Source organism: Python bivittatus, unplaced genomic scaffold (assembly GCF_059951505.1).
Source record: "Python bivittatus isolate LINGU-HERP-01145 unplaced genomic scaffold, Pbiv_v1 ctg000320_np1212, whole genome shotgun sequence".
NCBI classification, from domain to species: Eukaryota; Metazoa; Chordata; class Lepidosauria; order Squamata; family Pythonidae; genus Python; species Python bivittatus.
In genome coordinates, this window is record NW_028277052.1 from 11110807 (window position 1) to 11135773 (window position 24967).

The following is a 24967-nucleotide window of genomic DNA, read 5'->3' on the forward strand; positions in this document are numbered from 1 at the left end:
TGGCTTTAACAAAAGAGAGGTTGATCCATGTGACGGGCAGCGCAATCCTGCAAATGCTTATTCAAAATTTCCATATCTTAAACTTATGTCCAGGGCATGGATCTCTTCCCCTTAAGTCCTCCATTTCATTCTCACTACAGTCTGGAGGGGAAGACTGCCTGCTTTAGGGTCTGCACTAGGCCTCCAGTTAGGCTCAATCTCTATCTTGGTAAATAAACCCAAGCTTGCCAATAGGTCCCAGTGCTTGCCCTCCAAAGAAAAAGCAGTTGTAACCCTTGAATTCTCATCCGTTGGGGAAATGGGATGCTTGTAACCATGCGTTTTATTTTTTTTTTTTGCAAAGAATTAAGATAACAGATCTTTTGCTTCTGCGCACCAATTTTTTTGTGGAGTGGATAAAAAAGTAGGTAAAATCAGCAGACGACTAACTCGGATGGTGTAGAATTGGGATGAGGCGTTCACTGTGCAGCTGATATCTGATTCCCCCCGCCCCAAGCTGTTTGTTTGTTGATACTATTGAAATGGCACAGTAAATTGGGGGGAAAAAAAAACCCTTGCTTGCTTCTTGAACAAAGGGTGAAAACAGCCCTGGAGTTGGGCTATCCATGTTTCAGCAAAGGATGAGAGAGAATTTGGTTTTTGAATAAACAGTCGAGTTTTTTGGTTTGGAACTGGTATTTATAAATAGTATTGTTTGAATGGATTATTGAGAGAAAAAATTGTTATCTTATTGTTGTTTGATATTGTTCAGTTGTCCAGTAGCCTCTGACTCTGTAATCTGACAGGCAATAGTTTGGTAGGATTGCCTGTGAGTAGCTGTTTTTGGGTCCCTACAAAGACCCCAAACCCCCCAAAAGAGTTCCTCTTTTTGGATGATCAATAGTAAGATCAAGCTATCTGGTCTTCTATTGGCTCTTTTTCAATTGACTTCCATTTTTCCAAGCATCAGGGTTATTTCCAATGACTCTTGCCTTCACATTATGGGTCCAAAATATTTAGACTTTAAGCCTCATCATTAGTGCTTCCATGAGCAGCCTGGTTTCCTCTGAGTAACAAATTGTTGGATCTCCTTACAGTCCAAGGTATTATCAGCAATTTTTTCCAGGATCACAATCCGAAGTCATAATTTTTTTCTTCACTCAGCTGTTCTGATGCTCCAGCTTTCACAACCATATGTTATAACTGGAAAAAGCATAGCCTTGAAAATATGTACCTTTGCTGTCAGTATGATGTCTCTGCACCTTAATATTTCGTCCAGGTTTGTCAGAGTCATTTTCGCAAGTAGAAGACTGACTTTTCTTTATTTTAAAATGATGGTCACCATCCTTGCTGATTTTTCAGTCCTGGAAAATAAAGCCTGTTATTACTTCAGCTTCTTCTCTGCCTGTTTGCCTTGGGTTGGCCTTGCCAGTTGACATTTTAAAATTTTATGTTATTAATATTATAATATTAATTTATATCAGTTTTGGAAATTTCAGTATTAATATTGACCAGCCTTTGCACTCTTTCACCTTTAACAATAGATCCTTTAAGTCTTTCTGGCTTCCAGTCATCAAAGTGGCATTAGCCTGTTAATGTTTCTCCAAGCAATTTTAATTCCAATTAATCTTGGCCCACTCCTTTCCTAATTTTGAACCATTTAGTCGCTCCGTATTCTGTTTTTTCTTGGTCCTCATATAAATTCTTCAACATGCTGAGGTAGCCCAGTACATCCATGCTTTTAAGGGCAATCCACAGTTTGTGTGGTCTACACAGTCAAAAGCCTTTCTATAATCAATAAAGCAAAAAATAGATTTTCTTTTCATTATCCACTGGATGTTAGCAATGTGATTTCAGGTGGCTCTGCCTCTTCTGAATTCAGCCTGTACAGCTCTTGTTCCGTGTATTGTTAAAATCTGGATGCAAAATCTGAAGTGTTATAACAAGTGAGATAAGTGGGTTGTCTGGTAGTTGGAGCATTCTCTTCTGGTAATAGAACATATATTTATCTTTTCCAGTCACTTGGCCCAGTGCTGTGTTTTTCATGCTGGCTTACAAACTGAAAGTAGCACTTTCACTCCATCATCTTGCAGGGTTTTAAAGAGGTGTGCTGGTATTTCAGCAACTCTCTCAGCTTTGTTGTTAGCAGTATTTTCTAGGGCCCATTTAACTTTACTTTCCCCGACGTCTGGGTATGGTTTAATGATTACATCTTTATACATGGAGACCTTTTGTACATTTGTATATTTGAGCCACCTCTTCTTTATATTTTCTTTTTCTTACAGATTCTTGCCTTCCTCGTCGGTTTTTATGCCCATCTTTGCATTAAAGTTTCCCATGATTTCTGTAATTTCCTTAAATAAAGTTCTTGACCTTTCCTTTCTATTATTATCCTTGATTTCTCTGCCCTGAAAATTTAGATGTAATTTCCTTGTCTCTTCCTGATCTTCTCTGGAACTCAGGATTTAATTGAGCACATTTTTCTCTCCCTCTGTGGCCCTTTTTTCCAGTGTTTTTCTGGCTATTTTTAACCCATCAGGAGTATTTTGCATCCTTTTGCTTGTTTTAATTTTGGGGATTTTTGTTTGCGTTGTCTTTAATGATGCCATACATTTCAGTCCAGAGTTATTCAGGCACTCTATTTATCCATTCTAATGCATCAAATTTATGCTTTACCATCACTGCATAATCCTGTGAAATGAGTCAGCACTCATTCTTGGTTTTGCTGACAGAAGAGAGTGTCCCCATCTTTGCTTGCCGAATATACAGTCAGTCTGATTTTGGTGATTGTCCATCTAGTGATGTCTTTAGATTGTCCATCTAGTGATGTCTTTTAGATGTCTTGTTGAAATAACGTACTTGTTATAAACATTGTGTTTTCTTGGCAGAACTCTGTCCCCTCCTAGATTCTGTATACTGAAGCCTTATTTTCCTGTTATACTAGATGTAACTTCATTCTCAATTTTAACATTCCAGTCTCCTATACTTATTTTGACCTTTGTTGGGTGTTGTATCAAGAAAATGCTGGAAGTCCCATAGAACTGTTGAAGTTTTTTCTCCTCTGTATCTGTGGTTGGAACATAGACTTGGATCATCATCATATTAGTTGGCTTGCTTTTGACTTAAATTGAGATAGTTCTATTGGATAGTTTCTGAACTGAGAGGCTCATCTTCTACAAACATGTTGACATTGTCGTACATTTCCATTTGGGTTTTTTTGGCAGTAGATTACTCATGCCTAAAAAGAATGCTACTCTTTCCAAAGTGTTTCTCTCTCTCTCTTTTTTTAGGGAATGGAAGATGTAAGAAAGGTATATTTGTTCTCTGTGAGCTTACCCTGTAATCTTTTGCAGTCTTTTTCTTCTCAGGGAAGTATAATTGAAGAACTACTTAGCAAGTTCAGTTTTTTTTTTTTTAAAGTTATGCTTTTGCCAAGCTTTATACACTTGATGATGTAGGAAGATGTCAAGTTAGGAAAGAAGTTAAGAGTAAATAAAAGGGTTGGGAATGTTGCAGCTTGATTCCATGTAATACTTTTTTTTCCCATGACAGTATAAAGTTTCTCATCTAACTTTTAAATAGGTACTTGTGTGTATGTACACACATCCTCTCCAGAAACCAAAATCTGAAAACTCCAAAAAAGCTAGAATCAAATAAGTACATAATATGAGCATGTATACCAACTGCTGTTGAAATACATATATTTTTGAAATTGGGTCTTTCATGTATCCTTTGCAGATTCTACAAGGTTCTAAATTATGATAAAAAACATACTGTCCATATAGAGCATGACCAGACATTTGACTTATGTTTTTCTCTCTGGCAATATGCATTCATACATAGCCATGTTTGTTGGGGATTCTGAGAATTGTATTCCTCACATCTCTGAAAGTGAAGGGTCAGCTAGGGTCTCTCATCTCCCAAACAAAACAGAAAGAGAGAGGGATTTTGACCCCAACCCAAAAACCTGTTTTAAAGGAGATAATGCACCTTAGCTCATAAACTGCATTGGAAATATTCTGCTGGGTTTCAAACAGGGTTTCCCATATGAAGGAGTCTGCTGTTTAAAGAAATATCAGGTCTGCTAATATAAATTAGATATCTTTATCTACTTACCTGGAAGTAAGTCCCACTGAACTTGGTAGAACTTACTTTTGTGTGAAGTAAAGGGGATACTGCCAAACCACCTGAAAATAGCATTGCAATGATTTTTCTTGAAATATATAACTTTAGTATGTCCAGCTGCAAATTGCATTATGCTTATTCCGGGGTTGACCTATTTGCACACAAATAATGATAATCATTTGCATACTCTAGTATGGGAGAGGTTAAATTCTTAGAGAAAAGAGCCCAGGTGCTCTTTTTCTTTATAGCAATGATAGTGCTTAATATCCAATAGATCTCCTCTTTAGGAATATAAATAGGGACAGGTAAGTGTATTTTTTTTCAGATCATTCAAATTAAACAATTGCAATCCTGGGAGCTATGATATGAATTAAAAAAGAGCTGTTTCTCAGATTACATGCCTCATTAGCCATATTTGTAAGCAACAAATTTATGAACAAGACACCATTCTCGGGCATGATTTATCAGAGTATTCTCAGAGTAAATAGGAACCAGATACAGAAAGCTATATTTTGAGCTGTGAAGAAGGTCTCCAAGAATAAATTACCAAGATTATAATGAATGTTTGTGGTAGGACCTTAGCTCAAAACACATGCTTTGTAGGCAAAAAATCCACAAGTTCCATATTTGGCAAAGAGGAATCGATCATGTAGCAAATGGTGACAACCAAAGACACTGGAGAAGCACTGAGAACTAGAGCAGAGAGTACTTGACTAAATGATAACTAATATAATACTATATAGCAGTTTCTTGGGTTTTCAAATTCAAACTGTTATGTTGCTGGTAAGCCCTTTTTGAAAGAATTCTTGGTGCAATGAAACCAGTGCTAGGTGTATGGAAGGTTTCTTCTGAATGGGAATAAAGAAACACGCACATCCTATTAAGAGCCATCATGGTAAACAGAAGTTGGGAAAAATCGAAATGTGGATTTATCGTCTTAGAAATAATGCCTGGAACTTCATGGAACTAAAGTGGCATGTCAAATAGAAGAATACTTTGTTCAACAAGGCTGTCAAGAGCTAGTTCAGAACTTTTATGGGATATACTTAAGATCATCCCTGGGTGTTATGGGGCTTCAGCCTCTTGAGATGGTCCTAAGCTTTTATTTATATATATGGAAAGTTCTCCTGGAAAGTTCTCCTGGAAGACGACTGGATGACATTTTCCAACCTGGTGATGAGATTGAGAACTTGGCAGAATTTCTTGTGAAGAGGCAACAGGGCTTCAGCTCTCCTTTCCATAACTACTGTGTCAGAAATATTTACACCCAAGGCAGATTATAGAGCCATTTGTTCCACCTACTCCTTCTTTCTCGGCTTATAACCCACAGAATTCACAGCCAACCCCAGCACACTCAGATGTTACAATGTTAGGAAAGCCCGGTCTATGATGACTGATCACTGCTCTTGGAGTTTTCAGAGAGAGTTCTTTTCCAGCCTATTTGCTAGGATTTAACTTGTGACATGCTCTATCATAAGCTATGGCCTTTTTACAATCCCTTTATAGGGGTTTCAAAAATCAGAGTGGTTTTTGTGTGTTTTTTTTGGAGTAGGATTTGATAAACCTTGACAGAAAGTCAGCATGGTGTAGTGGTTAAGGTACTGGATTAGGGCTGGAAGCTCTAAGTCTAGTCTTTCCTTAGGCACGGAAGCCAGCTGGGTGACCTTGGGCCAGTCACTCTCTCGCATCCCCCAGGGTTAGGTTCTGCAACAAGCAGGATGCTTAAGCAACCCCTTTGTTGCATTGTGTATTGACAGCTTTGCTGTGTCAGCTAAGCAAGCACAATGTAAACAAAGCAGAGTCTGCAACTAAGCAGGACAAAATGCTAGGGGAAAAAATAGTGCACATTTTGAAATACCAGAACAAAGAACATATTTCTGAAGAGCAGAACTATCTACGCTTCTTGGTCACATTTTGAGAATCTACAATTGCTGTTTTTGTTTTGAGCTGCCTTCAGAATTCAAGATAGTAGGTATTTTTAGATTGAGAGTACATTGTGGGAAATATGATTCTGCGTCAAGAATACCTAGCCATTTACAAGGGGGCACACGAGGTGTTGAACATTTTTCAGCTATTACCTGTGTGTGTAGGTTAATGGAGGACTGATTCGGGGAGTAAGGCCCCCCAAGGTCATTCCTGAGAAGGTTGTCGCTGTGCATCTTAGTTTTGAGGCAGGTGATGTAACGATTACAAAAGTCTTTGCACAATTCATTCACTTTCTCCAGCTCCAAGAGGTGAATTCGCAGGACCTGAATGGCTTTCACCATCTGCAGACAATTAAAGCAATAGCAGGGTCACTTCACTTATAGAAAACAATGAATGCTTCAGCTATTACCTTTGGAAGATAATGCATTCAAACGATTGTAATCAGTTCTGCTATGTTCATTAATTAATAATGTATTTCATCATTTAAAAATGCATGCACTTTCTCATTTTCCCATTTTGATTTTATGTTCAAAAGGGGAAAAAAACGTTTCTCTTGCATTCTAATCAAAAGTCACAAGTACATGTGCATTTGTACACATGCAAACACACACACACACATCATGTTATCTAGTGAAATGATTAACACGCAACTATAAGAAACTTTAGTTAACTATAAGAAACAATGGGAAATTAAACATACAACCTATATATTATCTATTTTGCTAATTGGTCCTGTGATAAAATACTTGCTCAAATACAGACACAGTTACACACTGTGTAATCAATGGAAAATGGGTATCCTATCTTCGTAGCACCGGATTGTTTCCAATCACAAAAAAGCACAGAATTCTTAGTTGTTGTTCTCCTGTTGCTTTCCAAACAATCAATCTCCTGTTGATTTCCAAATTCCAATACAATTCAACAGAACATGAGCCTCTACAAAAACTGACGAGTCCTCCAGGAAAGAATGAACATATGAAATAATTTCTGTCCAAAAAGGAGCCACCATAACACATATCCAGATCATAGGCACCAGGATTGCCTTTTGAGCAACACTTCTCTGACAATTACCTGAATGTATCAGCTTCTTCCTAAACAGACGCAAAAGTGCCCAACAAACACAAAATAATTGTTTAATTACCCATTAATTTAGATATGCACAGATCCCCAAATATTCAAAAATAAAAGTACCGATGATATCTTAAGTGCTACCTTAGAAGAATCATCCCCTCTAATATGAGTGAAAGAACATATTTTTTTTCATGATTAGGAAAGTGAAGTGTGACACATGGAGCTGGTCTCCTACCTACATAAGAAAAAGGGGAGATCATTGAGAATAGAGATGCAGCTGTAAGTGAAATCTCCAAAGGATAGAATTAGGTTGATTTGGTTCTTACTTATGGACCCCTGATTTCTAAAAAGCAGAAATGTCTTTTCTGTACCATGTACAGACATGTACCATGTCAGAATTGGGCTACCATTCCATGTCCTCTAATGGGTGCTGCTACCGCTGCTGCCGCCACTGCTAAGAGAGGTGAAGCCACCAAATATTCCCTTGGGAAAACTCAGCTTTTCATTCTTGGACCATTTTGGAATCCAGCCACAGGCTTTCTTATGTAAGAGCATCCTTGATTATTCTCAGCTGGCTCCTCTGCTTAACAAGACCTGAGAATGAAAATCTGCCTGTAAGCTCTCCCTTGGGAAAAGCCTTGGCCTTCATAAAATGTACCCCATAAATGTTAAAAAATTTACACATAAAACATGCCATGCATGGAATGGAGGCCTTCCATTTTATAGCCCCAGCTCCAAATCCTGAATTATATATAAAATATAAGCTATTCACCACAGGGCAGTAAATCAGCTTTTTAAAAATATTGTAACAAATGGTCTTTAATTTCAGACCAGTTTTTTCAACTTGCTAATTTTAATGGTCCTTTTTACCAGCTATTAGTCACAGGCTGTTCAGGGGGGAGGATGACTATACATATCAACTTGGAGTTTGCTTTTGATTCCACTAAGAAGTAGCAGAAAGATTATTAAGGAAGTCGCTTTCACATCTGGAACAAAGAAGAATATCCATTTTTGTTCTATGATAATGGAAGGTACAAGCAGGAACAGTCTGAAGTAAACTTATCTAAGTTCAGATTTTTAAATCAATAGAGAAACTGAAACATTATCATTTGACAGTCACAGTTCTGTTTAGCAACCTAGTTCATCAATAAAAAAGTATATTAATTTGTATCAAAATATGTCTCGTACTAGGCAAAATTGCACCCAAAATGCACATTTTGTATTAAAATACAAATTTTGGGTGAGCTTTTAAAAGGAGAACTTCTCCCATTTGACAAACCAAACTGGACATTCTCACAAAATTAAGCAGGCAAGAGAAATGAAAACGAATGGATTCACCTGTCCCAGTGTGAAATAACAGGCATTTCTCTTCCTTGCTGCAGTGTGTAAGCTTTCCTAGCTGAATTACAAAAAAGGCAGGGGGGAAATGGTATAGGTGGAGAGAATTATTTTTAGATTATTCAGAACTGTAGTATTTTTTGTGCAAACAGGGGGCAAATTCCTCCAACTTCCCCATCTACTAAAAGAACCTTGATATTAAAAGCTCTACCATAAGTAAACTCAATTGCCCACTTGCCACCAGTCAGCAGATCACGTTCTGAAGTGAATTTCTTTAAATGGGAACTGTTGAAATATTCCAGTAGTTATTGGCTACCATTGTCTTCAGGAGTGCAAGGGAAGAATATCATTTCAGAGATGGGGGTAAATTGGCAGGACATAGAAACCTTATTAATGAATCCTTCCCAAAGAAACATTAGCAGCAACCACATTTGATGTGTGGGAGGAGAAGGATATGTACCAGTAGAAGAGAATATGTGTAGCTCAAGGTTGAACCGTGGAGTCCTTGGGGTTCTCTGAGCTTGGTTGTTTTCTTGCAAACATTTCGTTACCCGGCTAGGTAACCTCTTCAGTGCTAGAATGGAGTGGGGTTTGCTCTTTGTTTAAATATGTATGTATATAGATGACACCTTTGTTATAATAAAAAAGGAACAACTAGAGAAGACACATGAAATTATCAACAACATCTTCAAAGAAATAAAATTCACCAGAGAGGAAGAAAACAACAACACACTACCCTTCCTGGATATCCTCATCAGTAGAGGAAACAACAGCAAATTAGAAACCCAAGTCTATTGGAAAACAACCCATGCTAACCAAGTACTCCATTGCCAAAGTAACAACCCAACCTCCCACAAGAGGAGCTGTGTAAGAACATTATTCAAATGAGCGCAAACACACTGCAGCAACCCAGAACAGCAGAAAAAGGAAACAGGCCACCTATACAACATCTTCCAACACAATGGATATCCACGCAACTTTATCAAAAAATGCCTGACCACTCAACCTACTACAACACAAGCTATGAAAAGGATAACACTGCCATACATCAGAAACATCTCAGAAACTACAAACAGACTGTTACAACCACATAGCATCTCTATAGCATAGAAACCAACCAAAGCCCTCCAAAACATCTTAAGCAAACCAAAAGACCCAGTAGCCCAAGAAGAAAAAACAGGAGTCATCTACAACATACATTGTAAGAACTGTAACAACCACTATGTAGGACAGACAGGCAGAAGGCTAGCAGAGCGCATCCACGAACACCAACTAGCAGTCAGGAGACACGATGAAAACTCCTTAATCTCACAACACATGGACAGACATAACCATAGTTTCAACTGGGAAACTGTCAGTATCTTAGACCAAACTAAATCCAAAAATGCGAGGGAATTCCTGGAAGCTTGGTATTCAGACAAGGCAGACATCAATAGGCACATAAACAACATCTACACACTATTCAAAAGAGACAATAAAAAGGAAACAAAAAACCAGAACATCTCCTCACCAGCAATCATCACCCAGATAAGCAGAGATTAACACCAAGATTATCACCAGACAAACAATCAAGCAGTAAACAATATCCTAATCAAGGAACTATGGGGGGAAGGGGGAAGCCACCAACACTGGCAGGGCAAGCCACTGTATATAAACAGAGAGCAAACCCCACTCCATTCCAGCACTGAAGATGTTACCTAGCCGGGTAACGAAATGTTTGCAAGAAAACAACCAAGCTCAGAGAACCCCAAGGACTCCACAGAAGGATTTGTCCATGTCACCATTCAATGTCGATCAGCAGGAAAGAAGGACTTGGAAACCACACTTCTGTGGGCCCACTTGAAGAATTATTTGTGGAAGCCACATGGTTCCTCAGTTCTTTGATCACAGCTAGTATTCCAGTGCACAGGGAAAACAGCCTTTCATACTTTTGTCTGCCTCTGATTCTCTCTAAGCCCACCTAGGCCATGAATCGTTGCTTATGCCAAGCACTGCAATCCTTCAGAGGCTACAGCCCAGAGCTAGGCATGTCCAGGACAAAAACAGGTAGGGACAACCTTTTCTCTCACTCCCTGCTTCTCTCTCCACCCAGCTACTTCTTCAGGGTCAAGGATCCAAACTGATTCCTTACCTAGTCTTTTGGCATTCAGCCAGCAATCACAGACTGTCCACCCACTAGATATATAGAAACCTACGATTACAGGATCATGACATTTCACAGGAGGGATAAATCTTAGTAGATTCCCCAGCATCTCTTCCAAAGATGCAGCAACATTATAGTTTTGTGACACAGAGGGAGGAATGTTAAATACATGGGGATTAATCACATCTTGTTCCTCGCTTCTTTCTTTGTCCTCACCCCAACTATTTTTTGAGTGCAGGCGCTGGCATGCAACCCAAAGGCCAAGTGTGGCACACCCTTTGCAGAAGCCATCTTGCCACCTCCTCTCATTGTAAAGTAAATGATGGAATCTCCAAAGCCCATCTTGCCCTGCATGAAACTGTGTGCCACAATGTCATAAAGTGCCCCATTTCATTGGAAGGTAACTTCTGTTTGATGGATGGTTGGATCTGAGTTAAGGGTGACATAGTAAATAAGGTATAGTAAGAGAGTTCCCAACTCCAGGAAGAACTAACCAGCCAGTCAAATGCAGTTACAGCCTCTCTTCAGCAGGGGAGGCTGGAAATGAAGGGAGAAGGGAGAAGATAGCAAACACATTCTTCACTCATACATATATTATAGTCACAGAATAGGGCTAATATAGTATAGTGACATGAATGTCAAGATGGAGAATGCCTACTCAGCCATGAAACTGTGGCTACGAACCTAGCCAAGTCACCATCCTTCTGCATATCCTATCCTGCAAGGCTTTTGTGAAAATGAAATAGGAAAGGAGTAAAAGTCCCAAGTGCCACTCTGAGCTCTTGGAAGGAAGCAAAAGATTTTAAAAAAGAAAGAAAAAGTAAAGCAATGATAATAGAAGTTCTCCAATAACATTCTGCCAGCCCAACAAATATTGTCCTGAAAGTTAGCATTCAAGGGCAAGGAAAGTTGTGCATGTTTATGTGTGTCTGTGTGTACATATACATGTCGTGTGTGTGTGTGTGTGTGTGTGTGTATATATATATATATATATATATATATATATATATATATAATAAATCTCTCAATTATCTCAGCTCATTTGCTTGGGGTCTCTCATTTTATGTCCCTGCTTCGCTGAGCCGTATATCTGTCCGGATAATGAGTTACAGTCCGATGGAATACGTGTGCGGGGTTGTAAAAAATACAGATGCTGAATTAATTGACTGTGTGGCACTCAGCAGCTGATTGAGTTGATAATGGCAAGATCTGACCTTTTTCTAATTTCTAATTATGTGCATCTCGCCTGTGAGGAATACATGATTCTTATTCTAATGATGGTTAATGCCCCTGGCCTTTTCCTCTCCTCTTTGCTGTCAGCAGTGGTGGACAATTTACATAGGATTAGTAGCATTAAAACCATGTACATACAACAAGTAAACTTTGGGAGATGTTGGGGAGGGAGGATTCATTTGAAGAGTCATTGTTTGCAAGACTTCCAACAAGCACTACCAGGAAAAAAATCCAGGAAGGCGATATAAGAGGTAGCAATAATAGTAAAAATATTAATTAGTAACAGAAGCAGAGTTTAGTGGTATCTTAAAAAGTGAGTTGTTTTATTGAACAGAAAATAATATTGACCATAATAATGATGATAACAACAGTGCCAAAAGAAAGCATATAAAGCATATTTAAAAAGGTAAAAATTGTTTGAATGAACTGAAGGTCTACAGCAATCTTGTCAAATCAGGTGCCTCTCATATGTGTTGTGATAGAAGACCCTAACAGGAAGATTGTTTTCTGTTGACATATGGATCCGTGAATGAACCCACTGACCCATCTATAATTCTCTAAGGTTAGTGTAATGTATACACTGACTGGTTGTAGCTCTCTAGAAAATCTGGGGAATCTCCAGATTTTCCAGTTCTGCTGGAGATGCTGGGGGCTGACAATAGGATCTTCACCATGCAAAGTAAAGGCTTCACTACTGAGCTTCATACAGCCATAATATCACACTGCTGCTACCTATAATTTCCATGCAGTGTGATTTTTTTCCTCCATGGTAATACTCTTTATTTGGTGGTGTGGTTCTATTTGCACCTTGTTGATTATTTTATGGATTCACTATGCTTATATTCTGTCTAGGCCTGTAACAAGTTGCTAAATCTTGTGCCTAAGACTCTTTTGATGCAACTAACTTACTATCTTAACCTTCACCTTTTACAGTTATTTGTGTAGATACAATGCTTTGGAGATCTGTAGGTTAAAAATGGCTCTACATGGAATAAGAAAACTAATAAATATGCAGGTAGAAAGTTGTGATGAATAAAATCCTGATGTTCTGGTTTGAGAAAAGCAGTACTGTGGCTATGTTTTATTTTTCCTTTCAAAAGTACAGCACACAAAAATGCCAAATTTGAGTCCCTGATGGATCTACAGTGAAACAAATTAAATAGCAGAAAGGAAATAACATCTAGGCATGATCTTGAAAAGCTGCTGCCAGCAATTGTAGTTAATACCCATCTAGTTGGCTAAATGTGATGTCTTAGTTCAAGGCAGCATTTTATGAAGGATGCATTTTGAAGTAGGGTTATAGTGAAATAAAAAAGCATATGGATTCCATGCAGAAGATTCCAGATATAATCTCTGGTTTCTTCAGCTAAAATGGATTGGGGAGGAGGAGATGTTGGAAAAAACCTTCTGCCGAACACTTTGGATAGCTGCTTCCAGCTGGGTTCATACACTGTATTAAGTTCAGGTTCGGTTTAATGTATCCACTTTAGCCATAACCATGTAAGTTAGCAGCAGCAAGGAACTCATGAGTATTATTTGGTTGTTAGTCCAAATGGGAGCATTTTGCTTCAAGCAAAATGCCATTTCCCCCCCCAGAGGCCACTTCTGTTAATGAATTTGAAAGAAAAATGTAACACCTTGGTGGTAATGACCAGATTATTATTTACTGATGCAGAATCAGTTAATCCATCTGCTGCTAAAATTTCTGACTACAGAATCTGGGATTGGGGCTCATATGCGATCTTATTTAGAAATCTTAGTGGCATGGCTAACACTGCTCATCTGAAAGGAACTGGGGATTCTTAAGGTCTGTGTAAGAAGGACATAATAAGTCTTCTGGTTATGGAAGTGTTTCAGTCACAACTACACTCTGGAGCCAAGGACATCCTCATCTTTATTGCATTTAATTATGTTCCAGTAAAAGAAGTACATCAAGTGAGGTCAAGTGATGGAAAGAGAAGGACTCTGCCAGCCTTATAGGAGAATAGCAGCATCTTACTGCACTCTTGAATTCATTGGCACAGCTTTAACTTTTGACACTGAATCCCTTGGATAAATGACACAGGATGCTAACATAAGAACAGTGAACTTTAATATAATCTGTACAAAAATAGCAGAAGGGAGTTGGAACAGACTGCAAAAAAACTGTTGAAACCAAGGAAGAAACAGGCATTTAACCCATTGTGATCTCCTTCAAATCTTTTCCTGCTAACTCCTCTAGAAGAAATGTTCATACTAGTGTACCCTAGGGGAAAAAATCCCAGGGAAAACAAAAATGAAAATCACAACTACTGCTGCTTTCAAAATTTTTAATACATAACACTCAACTCACCTATGTCCACAACCCACTAATTCCTTCTTGCAATTCCAACTGGCAAGAAAGATCAAGTTTTTTCTGTTATTCAGGTGCTTCAGATATAAATAGAGCTTTCCAGGAGAGAAACAGCTTTGTCATCAGGAGTTGAAGCTGCAACATGTTGATTTCAGCCAAATATTGAAAGAAGTTGCCAAAGGGAGAGAGAGTATTTGCAAAGACTAAGTGTATGTATATAAAAGTGGCCAGCCTAAGAAACTCAGTGTCAGCAGTTGGCACCTTCAGGTAGCTGCCAAGGACTCAGTATTTAAGAGCCTGTATAGGCAGCTGTCATTTTAAATTTGGGACAAATGTCTGGCACAGCGTTATTCTAGATCACCATGCAAAGCTAAAAATGTTACCCTCCGTTTGGATGATATATCGTAGAATCACCTGCTGAAGAATGACTGAGACATTTTGGTGAACTGAAATGGTGTCCTCAGGTCCCCGTACTAGTATCAACAGAAGAGAATATATGTAGCTCAGGGTTGAACTCTGTAGTCCTTGGGGTTCTCTGAACTTGGTTGTTTTCTTGCAGACATTTCGTTACCTGGCTAGGTAACATCTTCAGTGCTAGAAGGGAGTGAGGTTTGTTCTCTGTTTATATACAGTAGCTTGCCCTGTCAGTGTTGGTAGGGGTGTTGTTTTCTCCTTGGTAGTTCCTTGATTAGGCTGTTGTTTACTGTTTGTCTGTCTGAGTCGGTAGTTTCTTGATTAGGGTATTGTAAACAATAGCCTAATCAAGGAACTACCAAGGAGAAAACAACACCCCCACCAACACTGACAGGACAAGCTACTTTATATAAACAAAGAGCAAACCCCACTCCCTTTAGCACTGAAGATGTTACCTAGCTGGGTAATGAAACGTCTGCAATAAAGCAACCAAGCTCAGAGAATCCCAAGGACTCCCCATATTAGTGCTGTATTGACATTTTCTTCTATATTCCATTATTACCAACAGTAAGCTCCCATCTATCTTGTTTGTCCACACCCCACCAGCTTGGAATGAGAGATAGCATGAGTGATGATCCCTTGTAACTTGTGCAGTTTATGTTCAAACAACTGGAATATGGTGATATCCATAGACCAAAGGGATGGGCAATTTGTGGCCATCCAGATTGTAGGACTGCTGCTATCATTGGACAGGCTGATTGGTGGAAGACCACATGCTGTCCATCATACCCAAATTATGGTGAAAATAATCACCACAGAAGGCTTTAAAAGTCTGTAGAATGATGGCTTAGAAACATCTACACAATTTGGGATCAAGATCTCTGAGAGAATGTTCCATATAAAGCTACCTGGCCACAGCAGTCATCATCAGAAGCTCTTCTGGTTGCTCCATATCCTGTTGATTTTCATTTGCCAGCAACCAGAAAGAGGGCTTTTTGGTGTGGTGCCCATTGCCTTGAATGTCCTACCTTTAGAAATAAAGCATGATCTAACTGTGATACAGTTTAGGTATGAGCTGAAAAGATTTTTATTCACTCTGCATATTAGAGTCCTTCATGGTACAGCCAAACTAATTATGGCCACTGCTATAATATGTTTTATATCTTTTATTATTCTTTTTTATATATCACTGTACTATTTTATAATATTATATTGTACATGCTTTTTATACTATTTATTTGTTGAACTGAAACAGAAGTATGATTTAAAGTGCCTGAAGATACAATGCATGAAAAACTGTTTATTTTAAATTAAATATAATAAATAACAATGATAAGCACAATGGCTACATTCAAAGTTATATATCTAAATACTAGTGGCTGGGATGAAGCAGTGAAAAAAGTCTGTTACTTCTATAGCTTCCATGCTGAGAATCAGGATGCTGAACAATATCAGCATTTACTCTGATCCAACATGGCTTCATCTATGGACCTATAAAAATTCCTTTGAGCTAATAGGAGTCAATATGTATATACTGTATATTCTTTGATACAGACTCTTGTATTGGCTAATATAACTAAATATATATTAGTTAGGCCACTTTGTTTTTTGAGGTCAGGAGATATACAAACAAATCAAACATGAATGATAGGAAGTGTATGCAGATTTTCTAGGCTAGAAAACCCCAGTCTCTTGTGATACATAGCCACTACAGTGGCCATGCTGGTTGCGAATTCTGGGAGTTGTAGTCCCAGTACATTTCATGTACATCAGTTGGGGAAACATTGGCGCAGGCATTTGGAAAGAAGGATAAATTATCTGAAAAATCTTGAAAGCTATATATCCAATGGTTTGTAAATCCCATATGGTATATTATAAATCTACTTCAGATTTTTTTTGGGGGGGGAATTCCATGTCCTAAATAGAAGCCAATGTGGGAATTCTGCTATCAGATCCTAAAAGTATAGGAATGGGTCAAAAGATGGGCTTCTGGTACTCCTGTTAGGCTAATTAGCAGCATATTTGCAGTGCAGGGTCTGAGCTAAAACCATGTTAGAGTGACTCGAAGCAGCATGCTCTGTTTGAATAATAATGGGGCTGCCCAATCGCAATACGTGGATTTGCATAATGAAGACCTAAAGGAGATAACTATCCACTAATTATGCCAATCAGATTGTACTGTTCTGTTAAGATGCAGGGAATGCCATCACTAAGGGAAACGATGTGGCATTTCTTAGGTTCTGAACTGATTTGTTTCTGTAGTATGTCCAGAGGTGTAGAGGCAACAGCTCCCAGAATTTCTCAAGCAGCTATCAGGAACTCTGGAAAATGTCCTCCCAATACATTTGGAGGGCATCAAGTTGGGGAAGACAGATTTATAACTCACCTTCCTTCAGTAAAAGAATTCAAAACCCACACTTGAGGGGAGTTGAATCTACAAAGCTAGTGGCTTAGATGGGAAGGCTTAAATTTCCAGTCTCCTAGGACTGCAAAGAAGCTCATCCATGGAAAGTTGCTGGATGAATTTGGCCATTTACTATCTGTTGGTCCAACCTATCCTTAACTGGGCTGTTAAGGATAGGTTGGCCTAATTTACTGAGGAAGCAGAACCTGGGTTTCCTTGTGGTTGGGTCAGGCTGAGATGCTTTCAATATGAAGGCCAATGTGCAGCGAGGTGGATGTGATGCAGACACTAATTTTGGAGTTCAAAGAATATATTTATGAGATAAAAGGGTTCAGGTGAAAGAATTACCAAGTTGTCCAGCTCAGGATCATCACTGAAGAATGGTTTGTGCTCCTGTTCTTGCTGGTGTACGAAGTTCTCAATGTCAACATCAAAGCTGGCAGAAGTGATGCATTCCGAGCCCTGTGTTGCCTGCTCGCATTTCTCAAATAGCAGTGTCAGGAGGGGGAAAAGAGGATGCCTAAAGGGAAAAGGAAATAGAACGACATTTCAGAGACAAATGCACATCAACAAGGTCATTTCTATCTCTCAATGTATGTACAGCTTCATGCTGTTCTATATTCATGACTGCTGCTGTGTTGGAATTCTCTCCTTTAATTCTTTTCAAAGGAGATGAAAAATCTGGTGTTCCTGAACTTGCTTAGTTAGGAGGTGCCTGAGAGGTATGTTCAAGCATCTTTTCTTTCATCTTAAAATTCGTTGGGGGCTTCCCAGCTTCCTACACTTCAGTTAAATCCTAAAGGAAAATATCAGGAGAGAAATCTCCCCATAGAGCTTTTTCAGATCAGGAAGCAAGAAAAGCGAGAGAGACTGCAGAGTTAGAGACATAAAACTAGGGAAAAAAATCCAAACCCTCTACCATCTCCCAATAAGATTACTGAGAAAGCACCATCAGAAGAAATTTTAAAAAAGAAAAAAACAGGAAGGAAGGAAGGGAGGGAGGGAGAGAGTCCAGAAAAGGGGATGGGTTGGGGTGGGAAGTTTCGTTCAGAGAAGGAAAAAATAAAAATAAAAATCAGGAGCCTACAGCAGAAGGAGAGAGTGCAGCCTTGCATTCAAAAGATCTTAGGTTTAAACCTAGCAAGCTGGTGATGGGAAAGTCCTTCATTGCTTGACACCCTGGAGAACCAGTCAGCGTAGCCAACACTGGGATAGGAGGACAAATAATCAGACCTGGTATAAGAGAGCTTTCGTCGTCCCTCCATGAGTTTATCAGCATTTCAATAGACAGCTAATGCATATATAAGATATACACCTGGAGATTATGTTTGTACAATCTGTAGTCTGCTTTCATTTTTCTTTTAGGTAGTCTCTATGCAAGTAAAACTGATAAACATGCAGCGGTGTAGTTGTGGACAACATGCACAATCTTGCTTTACAAATTGATTATCCACAGTGTTGAGGTTGCCTGGCACAAGATTTCAGCACAAGCGAGTGGGATTCAGCTAAGAATAGTAAACCTAATGTGGTTACTCATCTGCTAAACCTCACCATACCCATGGAAACTGAGAAGGAGGGAAGAAGAAGGAAAGGAGCAGTGTGTGAAACCCTCCACACCCCCAGTAATTTGCCAGCAAGGTTGCTGAGATAAGTGGTAGCATGGGCCAGACATAATATTGAGATCACATTTCTCTTATTATTGTGTTTAAAACTTTTAATAAAAATTAGATAGATAGATAGATAGATAGATAGATAGATAGATAGATAGATCACATTTTTCTCCTTGTCTTTGCACATGTGGGGAATTGGAATGGAAAAAAAAAACCCTATTATGTCCATTTTGCTAAGGTACGTAAGTCTCATTCTTTATTTAATCTAAGTGTGTTTTCATTTCTTTAAATCTTTGTCTTGAATGTTGTTGTCTTGAATGCTTAGATGTGAAGCTATTCCAAGAGTCTGGCAAGTTGAAAGTTCTATTCTACATCTCAACAAATCAGAGGAACCAGTGGGTTAGCCAAATCTTCTAGGATCAAGACAAAGAGAACAGCAGGTGAAGGGGTTAAACTCTGATATAAGTCTTCATTTGCAGCCACTAATACTGCGCCGTATTACAGTCTAATCTAGACTGATCCCAGTTTAATGCAAGATTCTTCGAGCCATGAGCAGAAGACGGAGGTGGGAGTGGGTGGGGGGAAGCCGCTCTGGTCGTAATTTAGGCAGCCCTGCCGAGGCTTAGCTGAGGGATATGAAAGGCAAATTCCAGACGGTGTTATGAATTATTTCGCCTTATGAACCTTCCCACTCTCAACAGATGCCTGCTGCCATTTAAACAGCCACTAGATCAATTAGAAATGAAAGGCACAAATCGACCCTGTGCAAGGGCACTAAATTACTAGGAACTAATAATCCGAGCAGTAATGCCAGGTGGTTGGAGTCCAGCAACGTGCAAGTCCTCCCCCTTTCCGCAAACCTTTGCACACAGCACCAATTCCTTTTCAATGTTATGAAGAGAATTAGAGGCGCCTATATAGGGAGAAGAGAGTGAATTGCAGCTTGTAACTTACCACCTGGCCTGGTGAAAGCTCTGAGAAGCCAACTCATATAGGACTGGCCCAAGACTGAAATAACAAAAACTGCTAGCCTGCTCTTTCTGACCAGCCTAATCCTAGTTATTTTGGCCCCTAAGGCAGAACATCCTTTGGGGACTTTTCTTCTCTGGAACAGCCTCTCCCAGCCAAGAGCCCTTTCAATAGGTGGCTTCCCAGGGAAATGATGGAATTCCCACGCAGCTCAGGGTTGACATCAGGTACCATCATCGGATTAAATGCGAACAACCCAGATTTTATGAATGTATTTATTCCACGCCGTTTTAAGACACCCCTTTGTCAAGACGTATTTTGTGGCTTACTAATTACACCTTGCTATCTATTTACTCCTTTGGTAAAATGAGATCTCACCACAAAATATTCATAGGAGAAGCCAACAACTAGATGAAACATAGCATTTTGATATAGTCTGCCCTCCAAAAAACCCTTTTAGAGGATATTCTACATTTTATTCTTTATGGCAATTTGGGTAGCTTTGTGGTCCATATTTTTTAGGGGATCAAGAACACATTATGGAAGCACTGGCAAAACATAGGCTATTTTCATGACTGATATCAACTGAAATCTTATTGGCTATTGAAGGAAACCATCAGATTCCAAGTATTGCACTCAGCTGTGGAAGAAATGTGATATATTGTCTCAGAATTCAGGAGTACCACCAGTTTTCTGTTTCCAAGAATTAATACCATTTGTGGCTATAAAAGAGACAAGGACAATGTTTCAGTTTGGTGCATTTGTTTAGCCAATATGAATGGAAGCATCCATTCATCTTGGGGAAAGTCAATCCTGAAGAAAATGAAGAAAATAATATCATACAGGAGTGCTTTTATTGATTTCTTTCACCTAAGAGCTTATTTCATTCATTGAGACAACTTGAAATAGTTTAACCTATTTGCCACTGAGAGGGGGGAAAACAAAACAGTAGGGAAGAATATGGTAATAAGGGGGGTTGACAGAGTTTTTGTGACAGTATAACTAGGTTCAAACATTATGCTAAGCCATAATGTGGCTTGATAGGTTAGGTGATCCCAGGCACTGTACATTAGAAATCATGGTTTACAGCTTAATATATGTGAACTCAATCAATTGTCTATACCATGATTAAGCAAATTAGTTTTTTGAGTTCCATGAAGAGTTAAAAGGATATGAAAAAAGAAAATTGAAAAGATTAATATTGAAGGGCAACTAGCCTGGGCACACATATTTCACTACTTTTTAGTTTACAATATTTGGTCTGCCACATATAATTTCACATATATTGAGATGGATGTGAGGTTCAGTGGTCTGGGTCTGATCAGTGTCTGGACTGAAGACAACCTGAGAATCTGTGTCAGTTGTCTTGTGCCATGATGAAGAAAGGCAAGATGTAAATGAAAACATTTATGAACAATCTGATTTATCCCTTGGTCTAGCAGAAATCCTGCACAATGCATTTTCTGTCAAAATTAAGATGGGATACTGAATGCTGCCTTCTGTCAACACTGATGGGCCCTACCAGGAGAGGCCAAAATTTAAACCTGGGATCTCTCTGTCCCGGTCTTAAGGGTGCCTGGCAAAAGAGTGCAGGCCAAGATTTGGGACACATGAAAAACTTACAGCAAAGATAATAAATAATCCATTCTAGAGGTCAAAATAACAGTAGTAGTACAGTCAATTCCCTAAGATAGGAACAATACGTAGTTAAGGATCAAGCCAATGTTCACAAATCAAATCAAGCAGGATTAGAGTTCTGGGCAGACTAAGGCAAATCAAGGCTGAAAAAGAGATTTTCACACTTTTTACACTAGAGATCTCAAACTCCATCTCAGTCTACTTGGCATCCATCAGTTTTGCTCAGAGGGTGGGGTTATTTGGAAGTGATAGCAACTCTCAAGTAGTTCGTACTTGTAGTTCTGACTTTGATATTTCCCTGTACACCAAGTGAATGTGCATGGGCTCAGAACTGGATTCTGAGGGAAGGATAGCTGGACTTGTGGGTGGTTGACAGTGTGCAGCCCTCCAGCAATGATTGGGTTGCCCTCTCATAAGCTTTAACTGCTATGTCCATCCTGAGTTGCAGTATAACAAAATCTGGAAGGACAAGTATTGCTCACCCTATCCAAGAAGGCATATTTTTGCTTCATGGATTAAGACACCACCACTCATTCAATCAAAAATTTATCTGAAATCTCCAGGGATGAATTCTTCATAGTATCCCTGTGCTTCACTTCTCTTGTTAAATAGTTCCTTTGACAGCATATAGGCCCCATAAGGAAGGCAAATAATTGATCTGTACTTGTGTTGAGTTCAACCTTGTGCTATATAATGTAAAATCTCTTTTGAGTCAAGCCAATCTCTTGGTTACTTTTTTTTTTATTAATATTTTTTAAAAATTGTTGGAGGTGTAAAAAAGAAATTGGGACTTATTTGCATTTATGGTAGGAATGTGAAAAGGTAAAAAAAAATGGGAAAAGGCTTTTGTTGAGATTAATGAAATATTATCTATTAATTTGCAAATAAGTCCAAAAATTCCATTACTGTTAAATTTTGGAAACATGAAATTAGAATGGCAAAAGAAAGAGATGATAATAATTTTTGTGACTGCCTTAAGATTAATAATAGTTAAAAAATGGAAAGTGGATTTTGAGTACGAGCTTGAAGATTGGTTTAAAGAAATATGGAATATTGCTATTAATGATAAATTGACATGTGAACTAAAATATAAAAAGGGTCTGGCGAAAAGGAATGATTTTGAAATTATATGGGGAGAATTTTTGGAATATGTTTTTCTTAAAGGGAAGGAAGTAAAACCAGATCAATATATATCATCTCTTTGGAGAGGAGGGCCTATTAAAAATTATTAATAATAAAAAGTAAAGAGATAAGGAAGCTTATAAGTGCCACGGGTAATGGGTGCATGTAGAGATTAAGTTATATGTGTTTTATTTTGGTTGTTTGATTGAATTATTTTATGTTTTTGTTATTATTGGTTTTGTGTTTTGTAGTTTATATTTTATTATAAAAATATTAACAATCTCTTGGTTACTTCATGGACACTTCCATGCAATTTTCTTGGCTACTTGTCATTGCCTTTTTGTAGAATAGTTTTCAACTTTCCAGTTGAGCCTACAGCCCTGGGATTCCCTGGATGTCTCCTGTCCGAGTACTAACCAAACCAGACAAGAACTAGGTTAGGCAGGTATATATATCAAATGAATAGAGAAAGTAGTAGAATGTATCTGTATCTCTCAGGACTACACACACACACACACACACACACACACACACTATATACATAAGCCAATAAAATGTATTTATACATTGTTTGCTCTATCACATCGAGATGAATAAAGTTAAGAGAACTAGTTTCATTCTGGTTCTACCTTCTACTCTGTGAAGTAGATCAGACTGACATATGATGATTCATTTAAGCACTCCCCAAATAAGCATCACTGAGCAAGACTTAAAAGCTATCTTGCCATTCTATGACCAGCACTTGATTTATTCTGCTGTGCTGATTATCACATTCAAGCATTGTTGAGGAAAAACTCTCCAAGTCCCAGTGCCTGTTCTGAGATACATTCCAGACAGCCATTTCATGGGTTAAATATTGCAGCCATGTCACTTTGAGCACATTATAGTCCTACCTACTGAGTCTCTCATCCACCCCAAAGATAATTGAAAAAAGGGCAGTCTGATGTTGCTGTATAGCCTTCATTTTCAGGAAAAGACATAAAGTAGACAAAATTAATACTTTTAAACCTTATCAATTTGAATCAGAGAAGAGATGAAGTGTGATGATGATGATGACAACGACATACTCTTTGGTTGTAGTCTTTTCACCACTCTGTATGGTAAGTAGGTAAGTAGGTAGGTGGGTATATAAGTTGAAAGAGAATGGCTCCACTTGACCCTCTTAACAATTTCAAGGCACAGCAAGGACTAGACTTCTTGAGTTACAACTCAGGCAACCACAATAGCTGCTCAACCACAATAGCTCTCCTATTAGGAACAGAAGAAGTTACCATAATCTGAGTTTGAGTTTTGGTCCCTCCAGATCAATAACTGATTGGCAGCAGCTCTCCAGAATTTCAGGCATGAAGATATTCAGACTATGTGGAGATATCAGGAATTGAATGTGAGCGTTCTACATATAGACCAGATACTCTTCCACTGAATGAAGGCTCTCCTTTAAGACAAAGAACATCCTTATGCTGAGTCAGAGAATTGGCCACCTAAACCCAGTATTGCTGATACTGAATGGCAGTTACTTGCTAAAGTTTCAGTCCATAGTTTTCCATCTGAACATGCATGCAACCTGAATCTTTCACATACACTACCACTGAAACATTGCCTCTCCCTCAATCCACTGGAGATAAAAGGACCACAATACTCTCAGGTTTTTTAAAAGACAAAACAGTTAAAAAAACAAAACAAAACACTTATATCTGCTAGAGACCACACGCTAGCCTTACTAGGTAGACCAGACAGGAAACACGACCAGATCAGCTAATTCTACTTTATTGTAAGGTTACAGTAACAGAATCTTGCAAGTCTGAAAGTACAATTCTCCTCTCATGTCCTTGACCCCTGAGAAATTAGGGAGGGTCTCTTCTGAGCCTCTTGCCCCGCCCACTATCCAGCTGTGAACTATGCTGTCCCTTATCCAACCCTCCCTTGAGTCCAGTCTCCCAAGGTTACTCCCACATACCATTACACCACATCACTTCTAATTTAAGTTTTAAAAGCTGAGAAACTACCTCCTTCAGCCAGATTATCCCTGCTCCTGTAATGCCAGGATGGGATTGATAAGTACTTTTTTAAAAAAAATCAAACTGGGTAAACCAATAGTGGAGCAGAGCTCACTACTGACCCAGCTAGTCCCCACCCCAGTTCTCTTTTTTCTTCTGCCCTCCCACCCTGCTTTCCCTCCCTCAAGCCATTCAAAATTTGGAAGAAATAAATCTCTCTACACTAATTCTGGGAAAGTTTGATCCTCGTCAGCGCAGAACAAATAAAAGAGCTGAACTGGCCTGACATTTTACTGCAGAAGAGAGGTCGTTTTCAGCCACTAATAAAAAGGATTTGACACAGGCTAATAAAGAGAAATGAATTCCTCTAATGGCCTAATTTAGCACATTCAGCACTGTTCTGCCTGCAAGTCAGCCAGGAGGGAACTGCCAAGAGAGAGAGAGAGGGAGAAGAGGAGTGAATGGCATGAAATAGAGGGGGAGAAAGCAGGGTTTTAAAATACTAATCAGTAGTTCTCATTCACTTTCCTTTCCTTAAAGAGCAACAGGCAGGGACGGGGGTTCTCTAGGTTACAAAATGAGGGAAACAATGGGCCATTTGCCAAAGTTTGCTCTACCTGAAAAAGAAAGGATACCATCCAAAACATTGCTAGGCTGTCATCCTCA

General features: G+C 38.8%; 1 protein-coding gene across 3 annotated transcripts in view; it reads right to left on the minus strand.

The window, feature by feature from the left end:
- Positions 1 to 24967, minus strand: part of PKNOX2 (PBX/knotted 1 homeobox 2) — a 268356-nt gene that overhangs the window by 39713 nt on the left and 203676 nt on the right. For all 3 annotated transcript variants that reach the window (XR_015795849.1, XM_088139092.1, XM_088139091.1), the window contains 2 exons: positions 17314 to 17485; positions 6183 to 6371 (listed from right to left, as the gene is read on the minus strand). Coding sequence is in view for 2 of the 3 variants with exons in the window: in XM_088139092.1 (XP_087995218.1) it covers positions 6183 to 6371; positions 17314 to 17485 (361 nt within the window). In the remaining variant the exon portion in view is untranslated. The remainder of the gene's footprint in view (positions 1 to 6182; positions 6372 to 17313; positions 17486 to 24967) is intronic.